General features: G+C 40.3%; 1 protein-coding gene across 3 annotated transcripts; it reads left to right on the top strand.

The window, feature by feature from the left end:
* Positions 1-7,996: 7,996 nt before the first annotated feature.
* Positions 7,997-19,137, top strand: NPTX2 (neuronal pentraxin 2). Of its 3 annotated transcripts, none has more exons than XR_004778966.2 (6): positions 7,997-8,525; positions 9,963-10,179; positions 13,541-13,785; positions 15,357-15,536; positions 16,681-16,777; positions 17,525-17,674. XR_004778966.2 is itself a non-coding variant. In XM_035548883.2 (5 exons), exons 1-5 carry the CDS (start codon positions 8,088-8,090, stop codon positions 17,750-17,752), a joined length of 1,308 nt encoding a protein of 435 aa, XP_035404776.1. In that variant the 5' UTR covers positions 7,997-8,087; the 3' UTR covers positions 17,753-19,137. The 3 variants fall into 3 exon arrangements, 1 of the variants encoding a protein (XP_035404776.1); XR_004778965.2 differs by having other exon boundaries at positions 16,663-16,777; XM_035548883.2 differs by lacking the exon at positions 16,681-16,777 and having other exon boundaries at positions 17,525-19,137.
* Positions 19,138-19,755: the final 618 nt, after the last annotated feature.

The following is a 19,755-nucleotide window of genomic DNA, read 5'->3' as shown; positions in this document are numbered from 1 at the left end:
TATGTATTTGATAATTCATAGTTAGTGAAATAAATCAATTACTAAGGCTCTTAGCATTGTACAAACAGATTGATGGGGTTTTGATGTATAGATGTCTCATTAATTAAAACTTTTGTAGGTAAGTGCTCTAATTTATCTTTGTTCATCATTACTATTAATGTTCCAGGTAAATTTTATGAGAGCTTAGACTTTGATGCTTTAATCTTCAGTTGTTTTTAATCATTTCATTTAGAAAGGGTTTAGCTTTATAAGAGCTGCTATGAAAGTGATCTTTAGTTAAACCTGTGAAGTGTGAAAATCATCTGTCAAAGCAGATGTACAACATGTCTACTGTTAATATCTCTTTGGCCTTTAATCCTATTTTTCCGGCTTGTGTGGGCACTGACAGTTGACTCAAGTTTCAATCAAACCTAGACGAATAGGATTTTTCCTGCCCTACAGTCAGCTAGTCAGACAATCAGTGATTTTTTCACACTATTCACAAACTCATTAGACCTTTGTTCAGACTGGCTGAGGCACAGCAAGGATTTAGAATGTGCTCTTTCGTAGTCCAGGATATTTTTGTAATACTTTTATTTTTCATTGCATTTGAAAATGAAATTATGTATTTTGCAACTACAAATTTTTGACATGCGTTATATAATACATCTAATAGATACAAACACATTGAAGCTGGAACTGTTTCACGAATGAATTACCACAATGCCATTCATTTCACAATTCTTAGAATATTGTGAACCAATTAAATGCAAATTATTGACATTTTTTACATTGCATTACTGCTGTTTTGGTATATGTTTTTAAATGAGTATACATCATTCTGCAAAGAAAAATTTAGTCTGTGGCATCATTTCCTGATGGCACACTGTGAAACATACTGAATGAGGCAATTAATATAAAATTATCAGTGAATTCAGGTCTTAGATAATGCAACTATACATGGGGTAACAACATTGTTATGCTGAGTATTTGTGGTTTATCTTAGTGTGGGGAATTAGCTGGGTGCTATAAAACACAAAGGAAAACACAGTTGCTTCCCCAAAGATCTTGTCATCTTAAAAGATTAAAAAATAACAATAGATGGGTGAAATCAAAGAGATCTAAAGGCATGTGGCAGGAAGGGTAAAGTAACTCTGTGACAAGCATTAAAATCAAATAAGTTCATTTGTATCTACCCCTCTGAAAATGCGATTGCAGCTGGGTCAAATAGTATTCGTACAATGACAAATAAATGCATTGTTGACAATACTAATCTGAAAAGGTTTGGGCTAGTTAACTTTCCTCACACACAAGTACCGCTTAGCACAGATAACCTTACCAGGGCAGGGGGTGAAATACCTACACAGGTCCATGGTGGAGCTGCCATTGATTGCAGTAAAGCCAAAATACTTCAAAATCTAACTGCCAGTGTAGCTAAACTAATCTCCACATCCTCTACCAAATCCGCAACCTGGCCCCAGGTGTTTTATCTGAAACATACTTGGTGCCAAATCCTTAGCTGAAATTGCAAACCCCTTTATTTTGTAATTTTCTTCTGTCAATCTTCTTTCATCTGTGCACATTGTAGTTTCTTGCAAAAGTACCTTCACAGATGATGGTTTTTTTTTTTTTTTTTCCTACTAAAACTCTGGAAACTCTCCATGGGTTGGTACTTTGTCACACTCATTAGAACTTGAGATGAAACCTATTGAGGTGACTTAACATCATCTCATAACACCAGGTGCTTTGGCATTTCAGATGTTGTATGGGTCAAGACAAAACAGCATCTCTAATAGTCAGCCACAGAATCAGACACAAAAATAGTGAAAGGAAGAAGGAAATCCCTGTAGAGAGAACTCAAGGTTATCACTCTAATTCTGACAGAATTGAAAAACTAACTCACCGGCGTGAAAAATTTAGCTTCTTCTATAGTAATGTTCTCTAATGGAAAGGCACTGAAAGTCGTTCTGCCTTTTGTCCTGGATTTCTAATATCTCATGTATTCTTTCTTTCCCTGTCACAAGGTGGGTACATTACATTTTATTCTGTGAATTCTAGCTCTGAATCCAAGTGTGTATTTCTGGTGTGGTGACTTCAAAACTGCGTTTAACATATATATGTGAGCATGTGCCTGCGTCTAATGCACCCTTGCAGTAATGTAAATGAGTGATGTAAACGTGTATTTGTGCTTTACGTACCTTTACCACAGAAAAAAACACCTGTCTGATACCATCATAACAGTGAACCATCTGGTCAAAGGACACAATTTCCATCAGCAATAAGGAAACTGAAACTATTCACCTACCACTGGACTTCCTAGTGTGTAGGACTGAATGGATTTGAAGGGGCTAGCATGAGTGTATTGACTCTAGAAACCCACCAAGGCAGGCCCAAGTGTGGCCTGTACTAACTATCCGTATGGCAGTATTTGGGGATGTAACAGGAGGTAATTTATCCTGCTCTGTACAGAGCACTGTGGCGCCTGCAATGGAGTTTAATAACCGTGTGCCATAGCTACCGCACTGCAAGCTGCAGTCCCTGCTGGAGGTGGTGCTAATGGGCTAGCACAGAGGAGATGCTTCTTACTTGTTACGGAAGGAAGTGCAATATTTGGTCTTTTCACAGTAGCATCTTATTTTGCAAATTCAAATCTAAGTAGACTATCAGCTTTGAAAAGAAACTTGAACAATAAATATGCAGTTCTGAACATGTAAAAGCATTGATTCTTTTCTGTATGTCTACATGTAGACTTTAAAACGCATTAACATGTATTCTGCATGTTTCTAGCCAAATTCTGTATTCTGTGTTTCGTATTGCACTTGGAATTGGGGAAAATCCTTTCACCCTCAGGAAGAAATGCATTAATGACTATTGAGTAATAAAAGCCAGCGAAGGTCTCAGCGTTTATTCTCCATGCAGGTAACCTATTTCATTTCTCAAATGTATTTCTAAGCTTGGCATTTAGGGCTAAATGTCTGCAGAGTACCAGGAGATAACGGGTCCTGCAGAAGCTGACCCACCGTTTCTCAGGTTGGTGATTAGTACCACAGGGTGACAGACAGCTTGTGTGCATTCACCGCAAGGTCTCCTACTCCTGGCCTCTAGTCACCAGCAGGAAATGGGAATGCTAGAGGCAGCAAGATCTCTTTTAAGTGTCTTATGTTCTTTGAAAGTTCCTGCAGTGATTCTCCCTGACAAAGGTAGTATTTGCAGTGATTACCTCTAGAGTAGGTTCTGTTTTCCTTCTGCCAGAAGCAAGATTGTCCTAATTAATGATTCGCAGAAAGGTAATGTATCATTTAGATGATCTAGAGAAAACCTGAATTTATTCAGATCAATGGCAAAAATCCTGTTGAGTTAAAAGGGAATACATTTTTCATTTATGATTTTCATAGAACTGTCTAGGATATGGAAAGAATAAGTGAGTATGTCTCTTAACGATTGGTTTCTTCTAATATTCTATCTTTTATCCATAGAAGCTTTATAAGATGGGAATATTAAGAACATCTAAAGTATGTTGAACAAAATTCTCTTGCTGCAATATCCCTAGGTGTTGTGACTTTTTACTTCTGTAGCCAAACCCAGGTTTCATGCTTCTTTTCCTGTAACTGGTTCACAACCTCTCCTCCCCCACTGAATTTGCTGATGCCAACACTTGCTGGATACCAAGTTTCTTAAAAGAAACTTAACAGTTTCTGAGTTCAGTTTTGTGGCAAACCTTTAATCAGTAGCCAGGAGATCTTTATGCAGTCAGAAGTAGATACTAAAGATTAAGTAAAGACTCTGCTCATGTCTCTGATTTCTTCTCCAAATATATTAAGAAGGACACTGAACAAAGTTCCTGATTTCAGGCATTGTTGCTGGTGCATCATTCTATAGTTTTGCTAAAGTTTTGATACGAATGAAGTTGGTCGTCTTTGACAAAGTGGCACATTCATAAGGAATGACACAAATTATGCAAGGTTGAAAGGACAGATTTGTTTGTTAATCAATTAGATCTTTGAGATCACTGCCCAAAGCATACCGAATGCTACAACTAAAGTTCAGTAGTACATTTGGTGTAGACTCCTGTTCTGCTTTCAACGAAATGGGTTAGACAACATAGGCTGTTTGTCTACACTTTTTAAACCACGATTATTCAGAGAGAGATGCCCATATTTTTCAGTGTTTCAAAACAGTTTATTCCCCATCTGGTCCCTGAAACGAAGAAGTCATTTCAAAGTAATCAGTGCTTTGTGGCAATTACTGTTGTAGTGAAACACCTCTGAAACCCTCACTACTTACCAGAAATCAATGAATTAATTTAGTAGAAAATACTTTTTCCTATCTGTATGTTTTCTAATTCTGTCTTTTAAGTTTTAAGTCTCCCTTCTTTACTTTGGATAGCCCAGCATTAAATTTTAGTGTCAACTTTTCCATAATCTTGACTCCTGGAGACAAAGAAATCAGATTTTTCCCAGTAACAGTTTACATTTTTCTTTTTTTTTCTTCTTCTTCCGATGTATTTTTATCTTATTTTAACTTCCAAGACTTGTAAATGGTAACTGAAGTAGCATTTTCTTAAAAGTGAATGTGCTAAATAAACTACTATAACCTAGGTGATATAAACAATGTTCTGGTACAAATAATAAGCATCAGGTGAGACAGTGTCCCATTGTGATGCACAGACATACAGGAATAGACAATTTCTGCCTGGTGAGAGTTTACAATTTGAGAAAGGCCAGAGAGAAAAAAATGAAAAATAGGTTCATTTTACAGACAAAGAAATGAGGCATAGAGAAATTAAAGATATTTTTCTCAAAAGTTCCTGGGGCCATGCTGTAAAATGTAGGTACTAACTAACAAAATTGAACAATTATCACTTTTGAAAATTTCACTAGGTAGTTAAATGCTTAACTTCCATTACAATAAAACCTGAATTTCCAAGTCATATATAAAAAGGATCTAAGCCTGGATCTATAGGTCCAGGCTAAGTTGAGCTTAGATAATTAGGACAAAATTTCAACTGAATATCTGGACAATGATGAATGGAATAAAACCAGTGTGTCCAAAAAATAAGAATCCTGTCTGCCATCTGAAGACATTTGTATGCTGGCTTTTATGTGCCTAAGCCATGCTTTAAAAATGTGTCACAGTCTCCTAATTCATTTAGAAGTTTCTGCAAGATAGTGTTAGTGATTTGGCCAGTATTGTAGACAGAAGTGTGTTAGCAGAATTCTATGTCAGATCTCCTGAATTCCAGACCTGCATCCCAAACACAAAAACTTTCTATACTTGAGAGTCCAACTGCATTTTACATTCATATTAAAGTTCCAGTATTAGGTATTACAGTTGTGCATCAAAGATAAAGACAGATAGCAGCTAGGATGCAAATGCTGTATCCAAAGAGAATAAAGCCCTTTTGAAGGCAGCAGAACTGTCAAAGTTAAATTAAAAATTAAAAATCCATTCTGTGGGCTGCAGAGATGCTAGGCTGCCTGACAGCCCCAGAGCCAGGGAGTTTTAGCTGCAACAGTAAGTTATCTGTACTCGCTGTGTTTCTCTACCCTGATCAACTTTTGCACCGCACTGAAATATAATCATTGTACCTATAAAATGCTCATCTTGGTCATAGGGGAAAAAAACAACTCCTCGAGAGTGTTTTTTTAAAGATCTCAGATTATCAAGTATTCAATTTGTTTATGCCTTAGCATGTAATATATTAAGATGGCAGACTTTCTCCTTTTTTGTAATTAATGATTTATTATTTATGATAATGTACTGCTGCATGTTAGTCACTCAAAATGAAGATTGATATGGCCGTCAACATATAAAAACACTGGCTACATTCACAAGCAGCGTTTTCATAAATTAACGCCTCCATCAAATGTCGATCTCAGAATCTGGAAGTGGGGTAGAGTAGGGTGATTTGGGTTGGGTATTTTTGAAAGCACTGAAATGCTATAGAAAAAGACTGCGCATGTTAGGAAGGATGATGGATAAGATCTGCTTCTCTCCGTGTCTGTCCACCCTCCCTCCACACTTATGCCCTCGCTGTGCGGTAACTGACATTCCCGAGTCTCTATCGGGATTCTTTCTTGTTTTACTGTCCTCACCTGTCAAAAAGAAACAGTATAGTAATAAAGGACAATAATTCTGTTGTCATAAGCAATTTACCACCATATACTGTACAGAACTTTGGAAATCAGACGTGTATTGCTTGCTGCTGTTTGTATTACTTTTCAGCTTGCCTGAATAAGAGATTATGACAGAATCCATCTATAATTAAGCAAAACTTTCAAGCCATAGGTTGCTTGAATCTCAAAAGGAACAATACCTTTATCACTGTCATGGACTAAGTCAAAATCTTTGCTTGATTTTACACCTCTGAATTAGAAGGTGGGTTTTAAAATCTGGATCAGGATTTTGAAATTCCTGTTTAAGTACAATGAAGTTATTTTCATGGGGTACCATCACAATTCATATGATAGGGTATGGAATCAAGCTGTATAAAAGCAATAGTCTACTGTTGTCCTACAGTAGGGTGATAGGTCTTAAAGGCAAAGCCAGCATTATGCAATTATTTTATTAAGTTATTTCATACTGCTTCACTTGACATTCAAGAGAAAAGAGAGAAAATGCGACACAGATGTGACTGAATGATCTTACATGTAGAGCAAAAGACGTGGTATGTTATTGCATAAAGGTTTCAATATCTCTCAGACTTGTGTGGACTGGAAAGACGATGTGTTGACAGATGAGATGTTCCCAGTATACTTGCGTGGTCCTCCTCATTGCAGCATCCAAAATTTTTGACTGGCTAAGTTATTTATTAGTGATACCCCATCAATTTCAATGGGAGTTAGATGTCTAACTAGGGAGTCAGAGGCTATGTGCATGAGTGCTTACATCTCTTCCATCTGACCAGGAAGCAGGTCAGTCTCTTGAGACCTGCTTTCCAGACAAACGGAATTCAGACAGAAATTGGAGCTTCTGGTTGCTTATTAAATGCCGTCCTCTGTGTTCTCTCCCTTTGAGTAGGCAATATGAGCTGCGTCTCTCACTTGTGTGAGTTAACCGTGTCCACAGTCAGCTTTCACTAATGTGATTTTCAAACAGGACGTTGCTGGAGGGATTGAACAAATTAACTGGACATCATGAAACAAGTGATTTAACTATCTCTGTGGTATACGCTCCTTGCAACTTGCTAACTCAGTCTGTAGCATAAAGCAATTCACACGTTCACTGAAATTTGTTTTCAATGACATATTATTCCTTGTTACATATTCCATAGTGATAATTATTTGCCCCGTGGTAAAATGTCTTTCCTTTCCATATATAAACTTTCTAAAAATGTGAAATTCTACTCAATGGTTTTAGAGTCCTAAGAGCAGCCTCTGCTGATGCATGAGGAAATTGTTTCTCCGTTTTTCCAACAGAGGCAACAGTTTGCGTTGCCTGTCTGTGAGTAGTTGGCGAGGACGATTCAGCTGAGGTACGTGTGGCACTTGGCAAAACAGGCAATCCTTCACTGACTGTACGTTTTAAGTAATTGTGGTCAATGTCAAAAGCGTCTGATACCGTGAATAATATAGACAAAACCGCAGTGGTCTTGCGGTCCTCTGTAAAAACTTCTGGTGATCCTTCTTAGAATAGTCCCATGCCTTTTCCATCATTAAATGTGAATACTGCCCTACTAAAACTTGAACCCCCCCTCGTTTCTGTGACACGATCTTTGAGCCAGGAGCTCGCTGCTCCAAGCCAACGCTGTCGCGGGCGGGCCTAGCCGCGGGGAAGCGACGTGACCTGCCCAGCCCCACCCCGACCTGGGCGCATGGAGCCGGGGGCCGCCTCAGCAGCCCCGCCTGGCCCGGGCCCCTCTCAAGCCCCTCGCCCGCCGGCTTCCCCCTCACAGCCCCGGCCCCCGGGACCAAGCGGCGTCAGCGGCGGCCGCAGCCAACCAGCGGCAGCCGGGAGCGCCCCCCCCGTCCCCTCCCCGCCTCATAAAAGCCGCGGGCCGGCGAGGCGGGACGGGGCGGCGGTGGCGGCTCCTGTCAGCGCCGCGTCCCCGCTCCGCTTGTGTCAGCGCCGCGTCCCCCGCCCGGCCCTCGCCTCCCGCGCCCGCCGGGATGCTGCCCGTGGTCGCCGGGCTCCTCCTCGCCGTAGCCGCGGGCGGCCGGGGGGCGGCGGGGGAGCAGGAGAGCCCGCCGGGCAGCCGCTTCGTCTGCACCTCGCTGCCGCTGGACACCGCCGGAGCCGGCTGCCCGCTGCCCCCCGTGCCCATGCAGGGCAGCGCGCTGCCCCCCGAGGAGGAGCTGAAAGCCACGGTGCTGCAGCTGCGGGAGACCGTCCTGCAGCAGAAGGAGACGATCGGGAGCCAGAGGGAGGCCATCCGGGAGCTCACCGGCAAGCTGAGCCGCTGCGAGAGCACCGACGGCAAGCCCTGGAAGAAGGAGATGGGCAAGGGCAAGGACACCATGGGCGACCTGCCGAGGGACCCGGCACAGGTCATCGACCAGCTCAGCCGCACCATGCAGACCCTGAAGGACCGGCTGGAGAGCCTGGAGGTAGGGCCGGGCAGGCAGCCTTCCTCCTGCCCCAGCCTCCTGCCCGAGCCCCCCAGCACGACACCACCAGCACGCTTTGGCTGTGTGGAGCTCTGCGAGCTGGCCAGTCGCTTGGCCAGTGTCCCTTGAGGTCTTGGCTCATCCGCTTGGCTTAACGGTAGCAGCCCGAAGGTCTCCTCTCAGAGTGTTTCCTCAGTGTGGGGAGAGGTTATGGGATTTTTTTAGTGCTTGATTTCTGTACTAATATGCCTGATTTTCTTTTTCTGGGAATGTGGCTTCATAGGGTTTGAGGTATAACGCTGACATCTGTAGTGATAAGACCTTGGCATATGGTGCTGAGCCAGCTAGTGGTGACAAGGAGTTTGAGTAAGGCAGGTTGTGAAGATGAGGTGACGGATTTAGGGTTGGTGTTGAATAAAAAGGTCGTGATTCTGTGTGACTGAATACAAAGGGGACTTGATCCAAGCTCGATGGAAATCCTTTGTCATATGCTTTTGGACAGTGCCCGTGGTTGAGTGGCACTTACAGAAACAATTTATAGAGTATCCCACATGAATGGTGCTGGGAAGCGTGTTTTGTCTTCCACACACAGAGAGATCCGTAGGTATCTTCTGCTCTCCTCCAAGCATTCAGTGGTGCTGGCAAGGATGGAGAGTAACTTCCTAAAGGTTATTCCCTGAGGTCTAAACACTGAGGACTGTTTTTTGGGTAGTTCTGAATGATCAGGTTGTGTAACAACCTCTTCATTAATGTTGCTGGGTTTTTGAGGCACCTCATGTTGGCTTTTTTCTTTTTTTAAAAAGGTTGTAGAAGGGAAGCTCCACTAGAGTAAGATGTAGGTAGGTGGAACTGTTGGTTTCCTGGTATGCTTAAAGATACCAGTGCTCTTTAACAAAGATTTTTGGTTGTTGCAGTTTAAAGAAAAATGCTTTCACTGTTAGTATCTACAGGTGATCTAGAGAGCATCTGACTCCATACTCTGCAAGTCAATACTGAGGAAACTTTAGTTTGGTAAATTTGCTTTAGAAGTAGTTAAACTTTTTTTTGTTGAAATAGTAGTTTTTTCTATTTACCTAAGTTGGTAATGTCATTTGCAGTAAGTAAAGCAAAAATTGACTAATGTGCCACATGTACCCATAGTAAAGGAAATGCATCAAACCTGGCTTCCTACATTGATTTTATTGAATTTGAATGTATAAAGACTCCTTCATGTGAAACACTGGAAGCCTCTAACAGAAGTGCCCTTTTGTTTCAGGACCTGTTTTGCTACAGTGCTGATAAAAGCACTGAACGTGACAAGTGCTAAAAAGCAATGCCTCTTTTGTACTTGCTGGAGAACTCAGTGATTCTGCTTTCTTTCCTTTTAGTCAGAAACATATCCACATTTAACTTGTTGTTTTAGAAATGGCAATTTTTTTCTTCTCCTTTCCCCTAAAGCACCAACTCCGAGCCAATGTGTCGTATGCAGCACTGCCTAATGATCTTCGAGAGATGCTCCAGCGGAGGCTTGGAGACCTGGAACGCCAGCTCCTGACCAAAGTGGCCGAGCTTGAGGATGAAAAATCTTTGCTTCATAATGAGACATCAGCCCATCGGCAGAAGACAGAGACAGCCTTGAATGCATTGCTAGAAAGAGTGTCTGAATTAGAAAAAGGTAATTTGCACAGAACCTAAACACTTCCCCATGCTGATTTATTTTGTCTCCTCCCCCCTTCCAGCACACTAGTTTAAATGTGTGTGTTGAAGGAAGGACAACAGCTTGCTCCTGGATGAAGTGCTGGACTGAATATTAGGTAACAGTGCAAATACTTAAATTCCTTTCTTCCTTCTGTCAGAGGCTTCCTGCATGGCTTTGGCTTCCTGTCTCTTAGCTTGGCATATGTGAGTGTTTAGGATGAAATTCTCAGTGTTTGTGAGGTGGAAAGTTAAATAAAGAGGCAAGTGGAAATAGGAAGAAGTATGATATTCGTGTCAGGTAATTACCTGGGTAGTGTCAAGTACACATCTAAGTAGAGCTGCCTTTATTTGGACTGAAAATAATATAGGCTAAGCTAATTAGCACACTGCCTTTGATGTAATAAATGGTGTCTTTTGCCAGAACTGTTTCCTGCTACTTTGGAAGTGTCACTGGTAGGATAAAGTCTTTCCATCTATTGCTGGATATGCCATTGAGTAACTGCAGATACTTGAATTGTGTCCTGTCTCAAGTACATAGCCTTTGGAGATTACACATGGTGCCAATGGGGGACACTCTCTTAATCCTGGTCATTTAGTCTGATACTTGGGTTAATTATTACTGAGATCTGTATGCTTGAGTAGGGTCCATTTATTTGAATTACAAATGTCTGTGAAAATGAGCTGAAGAACAGAACTGTATTTCTGGACTGATGATATACACGTACAAAGTAGACAGTGTAGGACTAGGGTACCGGTAGATATCACTGTCCAATCTTTAAATGATTTTTCCAAAGTGAATAGGCTCTGTTCTTAAAAGCAGCTTAATGGACATGCTTTCAAAATGGCATAAACATGCATATCTCATGAATTTTAAAATGAAGCCTAATGGATCCATTTGTATAATACTGCATTAATGTTTTCATTTAAAAAGTGTGAAGGATAGGGAAAGAGGAGGAGGAAGAAGAAGTCCCGTATTGACTCTGTCATTTAATGCTTTCCTGAGAGCTAAGATAAAACCTACACTGCAACTAAAATTCTGGAGAACTGGTGGCCTGTTAATGTCTTATGTGGCAAGTATTGCTAGTCCATGTCTCTGAAAGATGTGACTCATATCAGTAAGTCATCAGAAAGAGAAAGGCAGTAGTGGGAGAACAAGAATGTGTAATTTGCTTGGGCTAAAAATAGCCCCTTCCCAGCCTTTTTTGTGTGTGTGTGGGGGGGGAAGAGAGAGGGCTGTCTTCCTATAAGTCTCCAGGGAAGTGAAGTATTTGGGCCAGCAATCAAGACACAGGCTTTCTTTTGGTTGTGTAATTTGCTGTCTGTTACAACACGGTTTGCTTATCTGTTCTGTGCCTTTGGCTCCTCAGTCAAATCAAGGTGAGGGTAATAATGACCTAACAGCTTAATGAATCTGTAGATTAAATGCAGTCAATATTTGAAGTGATCTGACATTTTTTGAAAACAGCATTTCTACAGTGCTTTTATTTTAAATGACATGCTGTTTAACGTCTATTCCTGCCAACTAACTAAAGTGCCATAAGCACCTGGTCGTTCTGAGACTAAGTAAATGGAGGAAGAACTAACCTTCCAAGGTGGCAGTATGAATTTGGGATTTTTATCTGTCACTATGACAGAATTCTTTAGTTACCAGTGGAGCAGAAGAGCTTGAAGTTCTTCACTGTCCTGATTGCCAAAGTCTTCTGGTAATTTATACAAGTTGTCTCCTTCAACTGAAGTACGTGTTTCGATAAAAAGCAGGACTGATGGGAGGACTGATTCCGCAACTGGTAGCACCTGGCCTTAAATGTGATGCATAATTTTGCTGGAAACACGGACAAGTCACTTGCTATATTTAAATCCAAACCCCTTTAAAAGGGAATAACAATATTTTTTTGCCCACCTTGTCCACAATTAATTGAGATTCTTTAGGAAAAGGACTGTTTTTCACTGTGCATGTACACATTGCCCAGAACAGGAGAATCTTGGTACCATTTGGAGCTGTGGATGTTTTCGAGTCATAAGGACAAACCTTAAAAGCGCAATTAAGATGAATATTGTTTGTTCTTTTCCAACCTATTATTGCTTCCTTAAGCTCTTTTACACAGTGACTAATGCTCTCAATGGAGTAAATTTTTTACTATTTTGACATCGGCTGTGCCAGCCTAGTGGAGGTTGCTCAACATTAGCCTTAAGACCCTACTTTTATTTGCCTATAAATATGGAGTATTTCAGTTTTGGGGTTGTAAGGTCCTCAAGACAGATGCAAGCATCAGACGAGCTTTTTCTTCTTCCACCCCCTCTTTCTGTGAAAAATGCAGTCAAAACACTTCAGTTGCTTCTGAGAATCAGAACTGAAAGAATGCCAACAGTTTAAAAAGTTCGTATGAAAATTGTGGCAACCTTTTGTGACAGCAGCTCTTCATTTGGATTGGAGTGTGAAATTTGGCCATTTGGATTGAATTTGTTTTGGGAATGTGAGTAAAGGAAATGGGTGGGAATCAAGTTGTTAAAAGGTTGAGGTTGACACTCTACTACGGAGCAAAGGGGTTTTATTTTGTGGGCATAATGTGGGATCTCTCTCTTCCATTTAATATACTTAAATCTAAAAAATTACTTGCACGTAACTACATCAGTGTCTAGTGTTTTGGTAGTTCACAAGTTTATATCACATTTTTCTTTATGTCACTTTGAACTTCAGCTTTATATTTGAGTTCAGAACTCCACTGGATTTGTCTATGGGTAGAAAACAGTTCTAAATTTAACTCTGCTTTTTGGAAGCTTTCTGGAATATATTAAATTTTTTATTATTTCAGATTGGCCATCCAAATCAAGAGCATCAACCTGTTTCTCAGTCTGCTATCTATAAAATTGGGATACTGCTGCTAGCTCCCTGTGTAGAAGTAATAGGAAAAGAAGCATCATTTTTGAAACACTGTCATGCTTTAATAATGAGTATACTAGAGATTCACTGTTTAGTAACAGTAAATATGTTTTAAAACAGTTTGAATTGTGTGAGATAGGAAGGCCTCCAGCCATGAACTGAGCAATGAAGAAAGAAAATATTTAATAGCCTCTCATTAGTTGTATGCCATCTATTATTTTGCTCTGAGTGAGGAGGAAAAAGAAGTAATTAGTATGATGTATATAAAATCTAGTTGTATGCTCTAACTGTGCTGCAAAATCAACACTCACACAAAAATATACTGAAGATTAGTATCCTCTTCAACATGAGTAAAATTAAAGTTTCTCAATATAAATTATATTATTTTCCTAGCCTGAATTACATATATATTGTTTTGTTTGATGCTAAAGATTTTTCTTCCTCAATGTAATTCTAGGTAGCAGTGCATTTAAATCACCTGATGAATTCAAAGTGTCCCTTCCTCTTCGCACAAACTACTTGTATGGGAAGATCAAGAAGACTCTTCCAGAGCTGTATGCTTTTACTGTGTGCTTATGGCTGAGGTCGAGTGCTTCTCCTGGAATTGGCACTCCATTCTCATATGCTGTTCCTGGGCAGGCTAATGAAATTGTCCTCATAGAGTGGGGGAATAATCCAATTGAACTGCTAATTAACGATAAGGTAAGAATCCTTTTCACGTCTACATAGGCAGAATAACACTGTGTTTCTATGCCTGAACCCTTGGTACCTCTGTGGTAACTCATTCTCTCTGAGAGAGCCGCCTTTGGGATGGTAGAAGAGTGTGTACCCGTCTGTTGTTGCCCATCTGTTTGTTGCAAATTCATAAAAGTACTCTTAACAAAGTCAAATGGTGTATGTATTTGTGTATTGAGGCAAGGCAGTGTGACATCTAGGTATGCTGTGCTTGTGCTCTCAAGTTACAAGCGGATCTTGGCCTCTTGAATTTTGTATCCCATCATTTCTTTTTTGTGAAAAAGAAGTGGTGTTTGAAGCCACACTACTACAACACCTGTGGGATCTAAGCTAATTACAGTATTCTTATCTTTATAATCCTAGAAGTTCAGTTATGTTAAAATTACCTTGGCAAAAAGTAGAGAGCAAAAGGCATGTAACTGTGGCTACTTTTATTATGTTTTGTGACTGAACATCATTTGAAACATAACTTTTTCAGACTTATGTCTAGATGCAGAAAGCAACATCTAATTGTCCCGCATGACTTCACACCACTGATGGTTTTTGAATTAGACCCGAGGTGAAACAAACAAGACCTGTTGAAACTCTGCATTAAAATGGACTGGATACTTCATTTTTCATCACCTTCTGTTTGGGTTAATTATAAAATGTAAATAGTTAAAGTGAGTGGATTTGAATCAGTGTGAGCAGAACTAGATTCTTAACTTTGCCCAGGCTGTACTGTAGTGTAACTTGCCTTCAGGCACATCCCTTGTTTTCTTTGGCCTGTTAGGTTTCCTAGTAACTCACTGTTCTCTGAGGGATCAGGTGTTTACAGATTTACAGCACAACTCAGCTGGTTCAGTCACATTGATAGTTAAGGACTTGTAACAGTCCTACCATCCTGCCAAATCAATAAAACTGAAATCAGATTATTTTTAATGGCTTATGGAAGAGAAGGAGGCTTGAGCATGCATGTTTTTTTGCAATAACTTCTCTTAAGTATTGTGTCAGTTGCACTAACATTTTGATAAGTTTTTCTTTCTCCCAGATCACAGCTGCTTCATAGCCCACTACATTTATGTCTTTAGGTAAGTTTTTAGATCAAAGTCCTAAAGGAGCAGAATCCCTGCATAACAGCCTCCACAGCAGACCGATCTATTTGTCAGAGTTCTCACTGCAAATGGTGCAGGCAAACTGTAGACTTGATGAGGAACTTAACATGAGCACTGGACTGAAAGTTAGCAGTGAGATTTCAGTAAATGCTGCAGATAAATGTGCTGTATCACTGGGTTGATAGCAGCTTAGACTCTGGTACTTGTGTCTCGATTACAGATGAAACAAGGTCCTACATCTGGAATAAAAAGCATGCCCGTTTTCCTGAATACAGGAGAGCTGGGACAAAATAGGAAAATGTGGATTAGTATCTGCCCCTGAAGTTTATGCCTCTGGAGACAGTAGATAAGTACAGGCCCTTTACAAACATCATGCTTGAACTGCCAGACTTGGTTTACAACATTCGTTATTCTTTGTTTTTGTTGTTGTTGTTTTCTTTGTAGGTTGCCCAGCTCCCTCTCTTCATTAGTGATGGAAAATGGCATCATATCTGTATTACGTGGACAACAAGAGATGGAATGTGGGAGGCTTTTCAGGATGGAGAGAAGCTTGGCACTGGGGAGAATCTTGCTCCTTGGCATCCAATTAAACCTGGAGGTGTCTTGATCCTGGGTCAGGAACAGGTAAGTGAATGATAGTGTGTTCCAGGGTTGTGTTGTTTTGTTTTGCTTAAAAAAACAAAACAAAACCCCACAACACACATGACACCACAAACAAACAAAAAGCCCAATAAAAAAGACAAAAGGAAATAAAGACTCCCCAAGCAAACAGCAGCTGTGAGACAATTTGCTTGTAAATGCTTGGTCTTCATGTATATGTAGTATCTGAAAGATTAAAACAGCAACAAATACTTAATATAATCATACTTTAGTATAATATGTTTAATTTATTAAATATTCAGAATATTCATGTTGCAACTCATCCCCACGCTTAATGCTACAGGGTGCAGCTTTGTCAATGATCTGGATAATACCTTAAATGATGTCCTTGGAGCTAGGTTGCTCAGTGCTAGCAAAGTGGCCACTGAAGTTAGAGAAAAGGAGAGAACTGGCCAGTGCTGTTGTGTAAGCACAATTAAAAAGGAGCTTCCTGAAAGCAGACCAAGCCTACTTGCTTTGAATTTTTTTAATTGAAGCCAAATTGGCCACCCCCCTTAGCATATTGCTTTTTTTTTTTTTTTTCCCTCTCCTCATTATCCCAAGAATAGTCAGAATGTTAGCCCCAGAGCCCCAGATTAGACAAAAGAGTGTATGGGGATGAGGGGACCAACAACTGGGCACTGGAGTTCTTGTGGGTATATTGGGATCTTCTATCCTGATAACCTAAGTGCCAAGGCGAATTCCCTCTAGGCTGAGTTGTGTGGCTTTTCAGGTGTACACATCTTTACAGAAGTGGATCCTGTCACTAATTTAGAAGTTGATGCCCACTTTAAAGATAAGTGGGAAAGGTATGAATTCTACATCATATATTTGGTTTCTCGTTAAAGGTAGTGGTAAATAGCTCTCTTAATGCAAATGCTAATAAAGCTTGAATATTAGTATTGCCAACAGACAGTATTCATGAGGTTGAGGGTAAGTCCTTTCTGAATATGGGAAAAGAAGATTCAAAATCCTTTGTTTTAGGCAATAGCTTAATGAGATATTAACTATGAATTGTGTGGCTCTTATCGTGATGTTCTTCTCTGTTTGTTCTTTGGATGATTATATATATATTATTCTAATAAAAATAATTGATTGTAACGCATAGCAGGAAATATTCTTTCTCCAGGATTCCCAGGTTCACAACTGGGCAAGGCAATGAAGAATTAATTTTGTCCTGATGCTGATTTCAGTAGCTCCTTACCCATGACAAAAGTGACAGAATGGTAAATTCAGAATCCTAATACACTGCACGGCAGATGCTCCAGCTCACTATTAAATGGCTGGCAGCTTTTTCTGTAACTCTCTCTTGCCATTGCCTGTACTATGCTTGGCTCTGTCCTGTGCTACCAGTTCCATGTTAGTCTGATCACACTGTCCTTTAGTAGTGAGATGAGCAAATAAACACTTCAGGCTTGCACAGTAACAGTTGGTGTTACTCATTTGGTTCAGCCAGCAGAAGCCTGTGTATTCAGATCCAAAGATCCCATCTTGTAGTCCCTGTGGACCATTGGTCAAGGGCTGCAGTAACAGTTTAATCTATAGCTATGAAGCTTTGAGTGATCTTACGCATCTGTGTAGTTCTTGCTGAAGCTTTCTTGTGCCAAGCTTGCAAAATGGGTCCTAAATCAGCCTCAATATTTAAAGCTGCCTTCCTGCTCTGTTGCTTGGGGTCAGGGTTAGTTAAGTGTAGCTGTAACTGTAGGTGACTGTATACCATTGTGTGATGATGTACAGTCACTACTGTTTGCTTTGAATTGTTTTGAACCATTTCAGACTGGAGCTTTTACCTGTTCCACAGAATGACATCTTGTTCAAAGTAGCCCTTCTAGAAACTTGAAGTTGCTTGTCCCTGTCACTTACCTCTGTGCCCCCTTTTAGCAGCGTGGCTGTGGGTGGGAGGGTCTTCAAGTTTGATGAAGAAAATGCTGAAATAATCCTCTCATCTAATCCTAATTCTTGTGTGCCTGAAGGACACAGTAGGAGGAAGATTTGATGCAACTCAAGCCTTCGTTGGGGAAATGAGCCAATTCAATATATGGGACAGGGTCTTAAAAGCTGAAGACATCATGAATATTGCTAACTGCTCTACCAACATGCCTGGCAACATCATACCCTGGGTTGATAACAACGTTGATGTGTTTGGAGGTGCAACTAAATGGCCTGTGGAGACATGTGAAGAGCGTCTGCTAGATTTATAGCTGCAATTGTTTCCCGTTCAAGTGCCCCCTTTAGTAGGACAATCTTCTGTGCAATCTAAAGCACTTGTTTTTCTTTGTCCTTCCCTAACTCCTTAAAAAAATGAAATAAATTGCCTCAGTGGAAAAAAAAAAAACACAACACACCATAGTTTTGGGGCATTGAGCCTGACAATGAAAGAAGCACTTCTTGTCTAGAGCAGCCCTTCTTTTCTTATGGGCTGATCCAGAAATATGCTTTGGCCTGCAGCCGCCTTTGGGTTAGGACATGAGTTCTTCTGACAGGGATGGAGAGCAGTTATCAAAAGGAGTGCTCTAGTTAACATGTTAATGTGCAGTGCTGACACAGCACGAAGACTTAACAGGCTAAATGTGAATCCTTCCTTCCAGTCCATTGTCTCCCCTTCGAATTGAAGCCATTCTTTTTTAGCCCTTTTTAAAGAAATCACTTTATCCTTATGTTACAGTGATTATGGTGCAACTGTGGATAGAGCAGAACAGCCACTGTCAGAGCGCAATGGTCTTGCTTCTTAATTTACAGTTCAGAAATCTTTATTTTATGATAAGGAAGCAATGTATTTGACACATGCTATTCTAGTTCAATTTGCAGACAGGGCTGTGTAATCAGCATAGCTCCACTGAAGTAGAGAAGCTTCAGGTAAGGCTCTGTCCCAAAGCCTGTCTTTCCCTAGCCAGGATCCCTGTATAGATGGTTGGATGAAAGATTGTATTTGTATTTTCTGTAGGCTGAATGTACTGAATTTGTAGTGACCTGGCTTGTAAACTTTTCTCTATTGTTTCTCTTGCTTTAGTCCATGTCTCTTCTTTAAATATACAAGCTGTGATTAGGTGAATTTCTGTTTTCTTTTGCTTTGAAAGGCCTTTTTATGAGCAAGTGCCAAAGTTCAGTTTCAGCTTGCTAAGAATCACTATATATTTTTCCAACATAAGTCTTCTGCACTGTTTTCTATGTTATTATGATGGTCCTATGTAAAATGTGCTGGTTCTTTCAATTCTTGTTGACTGTCTCTCTTCTGTAAGCACTGGGCTGACTACTATATTTTTTCATTTTCTCTCAATATTTTGCAAACAACGTTGCTGTTTTCCTTGGCATTGACGTGACTACTTAGTTTGTGGCTCACAGATAGCAAATGCACTGTACTGGGAAAGAGTTAATACTTTTGTTATTTAAAAGAACAAGAGTTTAAAGGGGTGGGGAGGGGGAATTTATATAGCTAAATATCATATTTTATTTTTCATATGTTTGAATTGTAAGAATAATATGGTGACAGTCCCATTTGTAGGGTAAAGTTACATATTTCCATTAATATGTAGTATGCTGTTCTTAAAAGAAAATTCTTATAATGAACTTTTAATTAAAATGCAATGTAAAATGAGTCTCATAATTACTTTGTGGTCACACAAGACATTGAATGTTCTTTTTCATTATTGCTGTGAGTTCTGCTAATATTTCTCTAGTCTGATAGAAGTACAGACCTAACAAATTGATTTTTCTGGAGTTGCCTTAATTCCCTACATGTCTTAAATCACAATCTGTGAACCAAAAGGGGCTTGGTGTGTGTGTGTGTGTGTGAGTTGTGTGTGTTACCTTGCCTGGGGACCCTGGGGTGAGTCTCTACATTTGGACATGGGGGGTGTTGCAAGCTCTGAGACGTCACCTCCTGCTGTGATCAGACAAGTGCTTTTTTGTGGGGTGGCTCTATGGGAGTGGGATGGGACAGAGTAAATGTTTGTTTTTCATTTTTACAGTAGTGAGAAACCAAAAGTATAAAAGTTTGCTGCTGGATGAAAGTGCAGCTTGTAGGCATCTTAAGAGTCCCAAGCTAGTGTGAGAAGAGCAGTTCAACAAACAGAAAGAAGGGACTTGTTGAAGTGTGGTAGCAGAGGCACTAGATCTGTGCAAGTTGTAAAGTGCGGCGTCCACGGCATCTAACAGTAAACGAAATGCTCTGCTTGGTAAGCTAACAAGCTGATGGTGTTCTCTG

This window comes from Cygnus atratus, chromosome 15 (assembly GCF_013377495.2).
Source record: "Cygnus atratus isolate AKBS03 ecotype Queensland, Australia chromosome 15, CAtr_DNAZoo_HiC_assembly, whole genome shotgun sequence".
Lineage (NCBI taxonomy): Eukaryota > Metazoa > Chordata > Aves > Anseriformes > Anatidae > Cygnus > Cygnus atratus.
The sequence above is the reverse complement of the archived record's forward strand: the minus strand, read 5'-3'. Positions and strand labels throughout refer to the sequence as shown.

What these genes read in the sequence shown, in the direction of transcription:
- NPTX2 (XM_035548883.2), top strand. Translation starts at nt 8,088, where the DNA reads ATGCTGCCCGTGGTCGCCGGGCTCCTCCTCGCCGTAGCCGCGGGCGGC. An exon ending in AGTGTCTGAATTAGAAAAAG is followed by an intron (nt 10,180 to 13,540) that starts GTAATTTGCACA and finishes ATGTAATTCTAG; the next exon opens with GTAGCAGTGCATTTAAATCA. An exon ending in TGATCCTGGGTCAGGAACAG is followed by an intron (nt 15,537 to 17,524) that starts GTAAGTGAATGA and finishes GTGTGCCTGAAG; the next exon opens with GACACAGTAGGAGGAAGATT.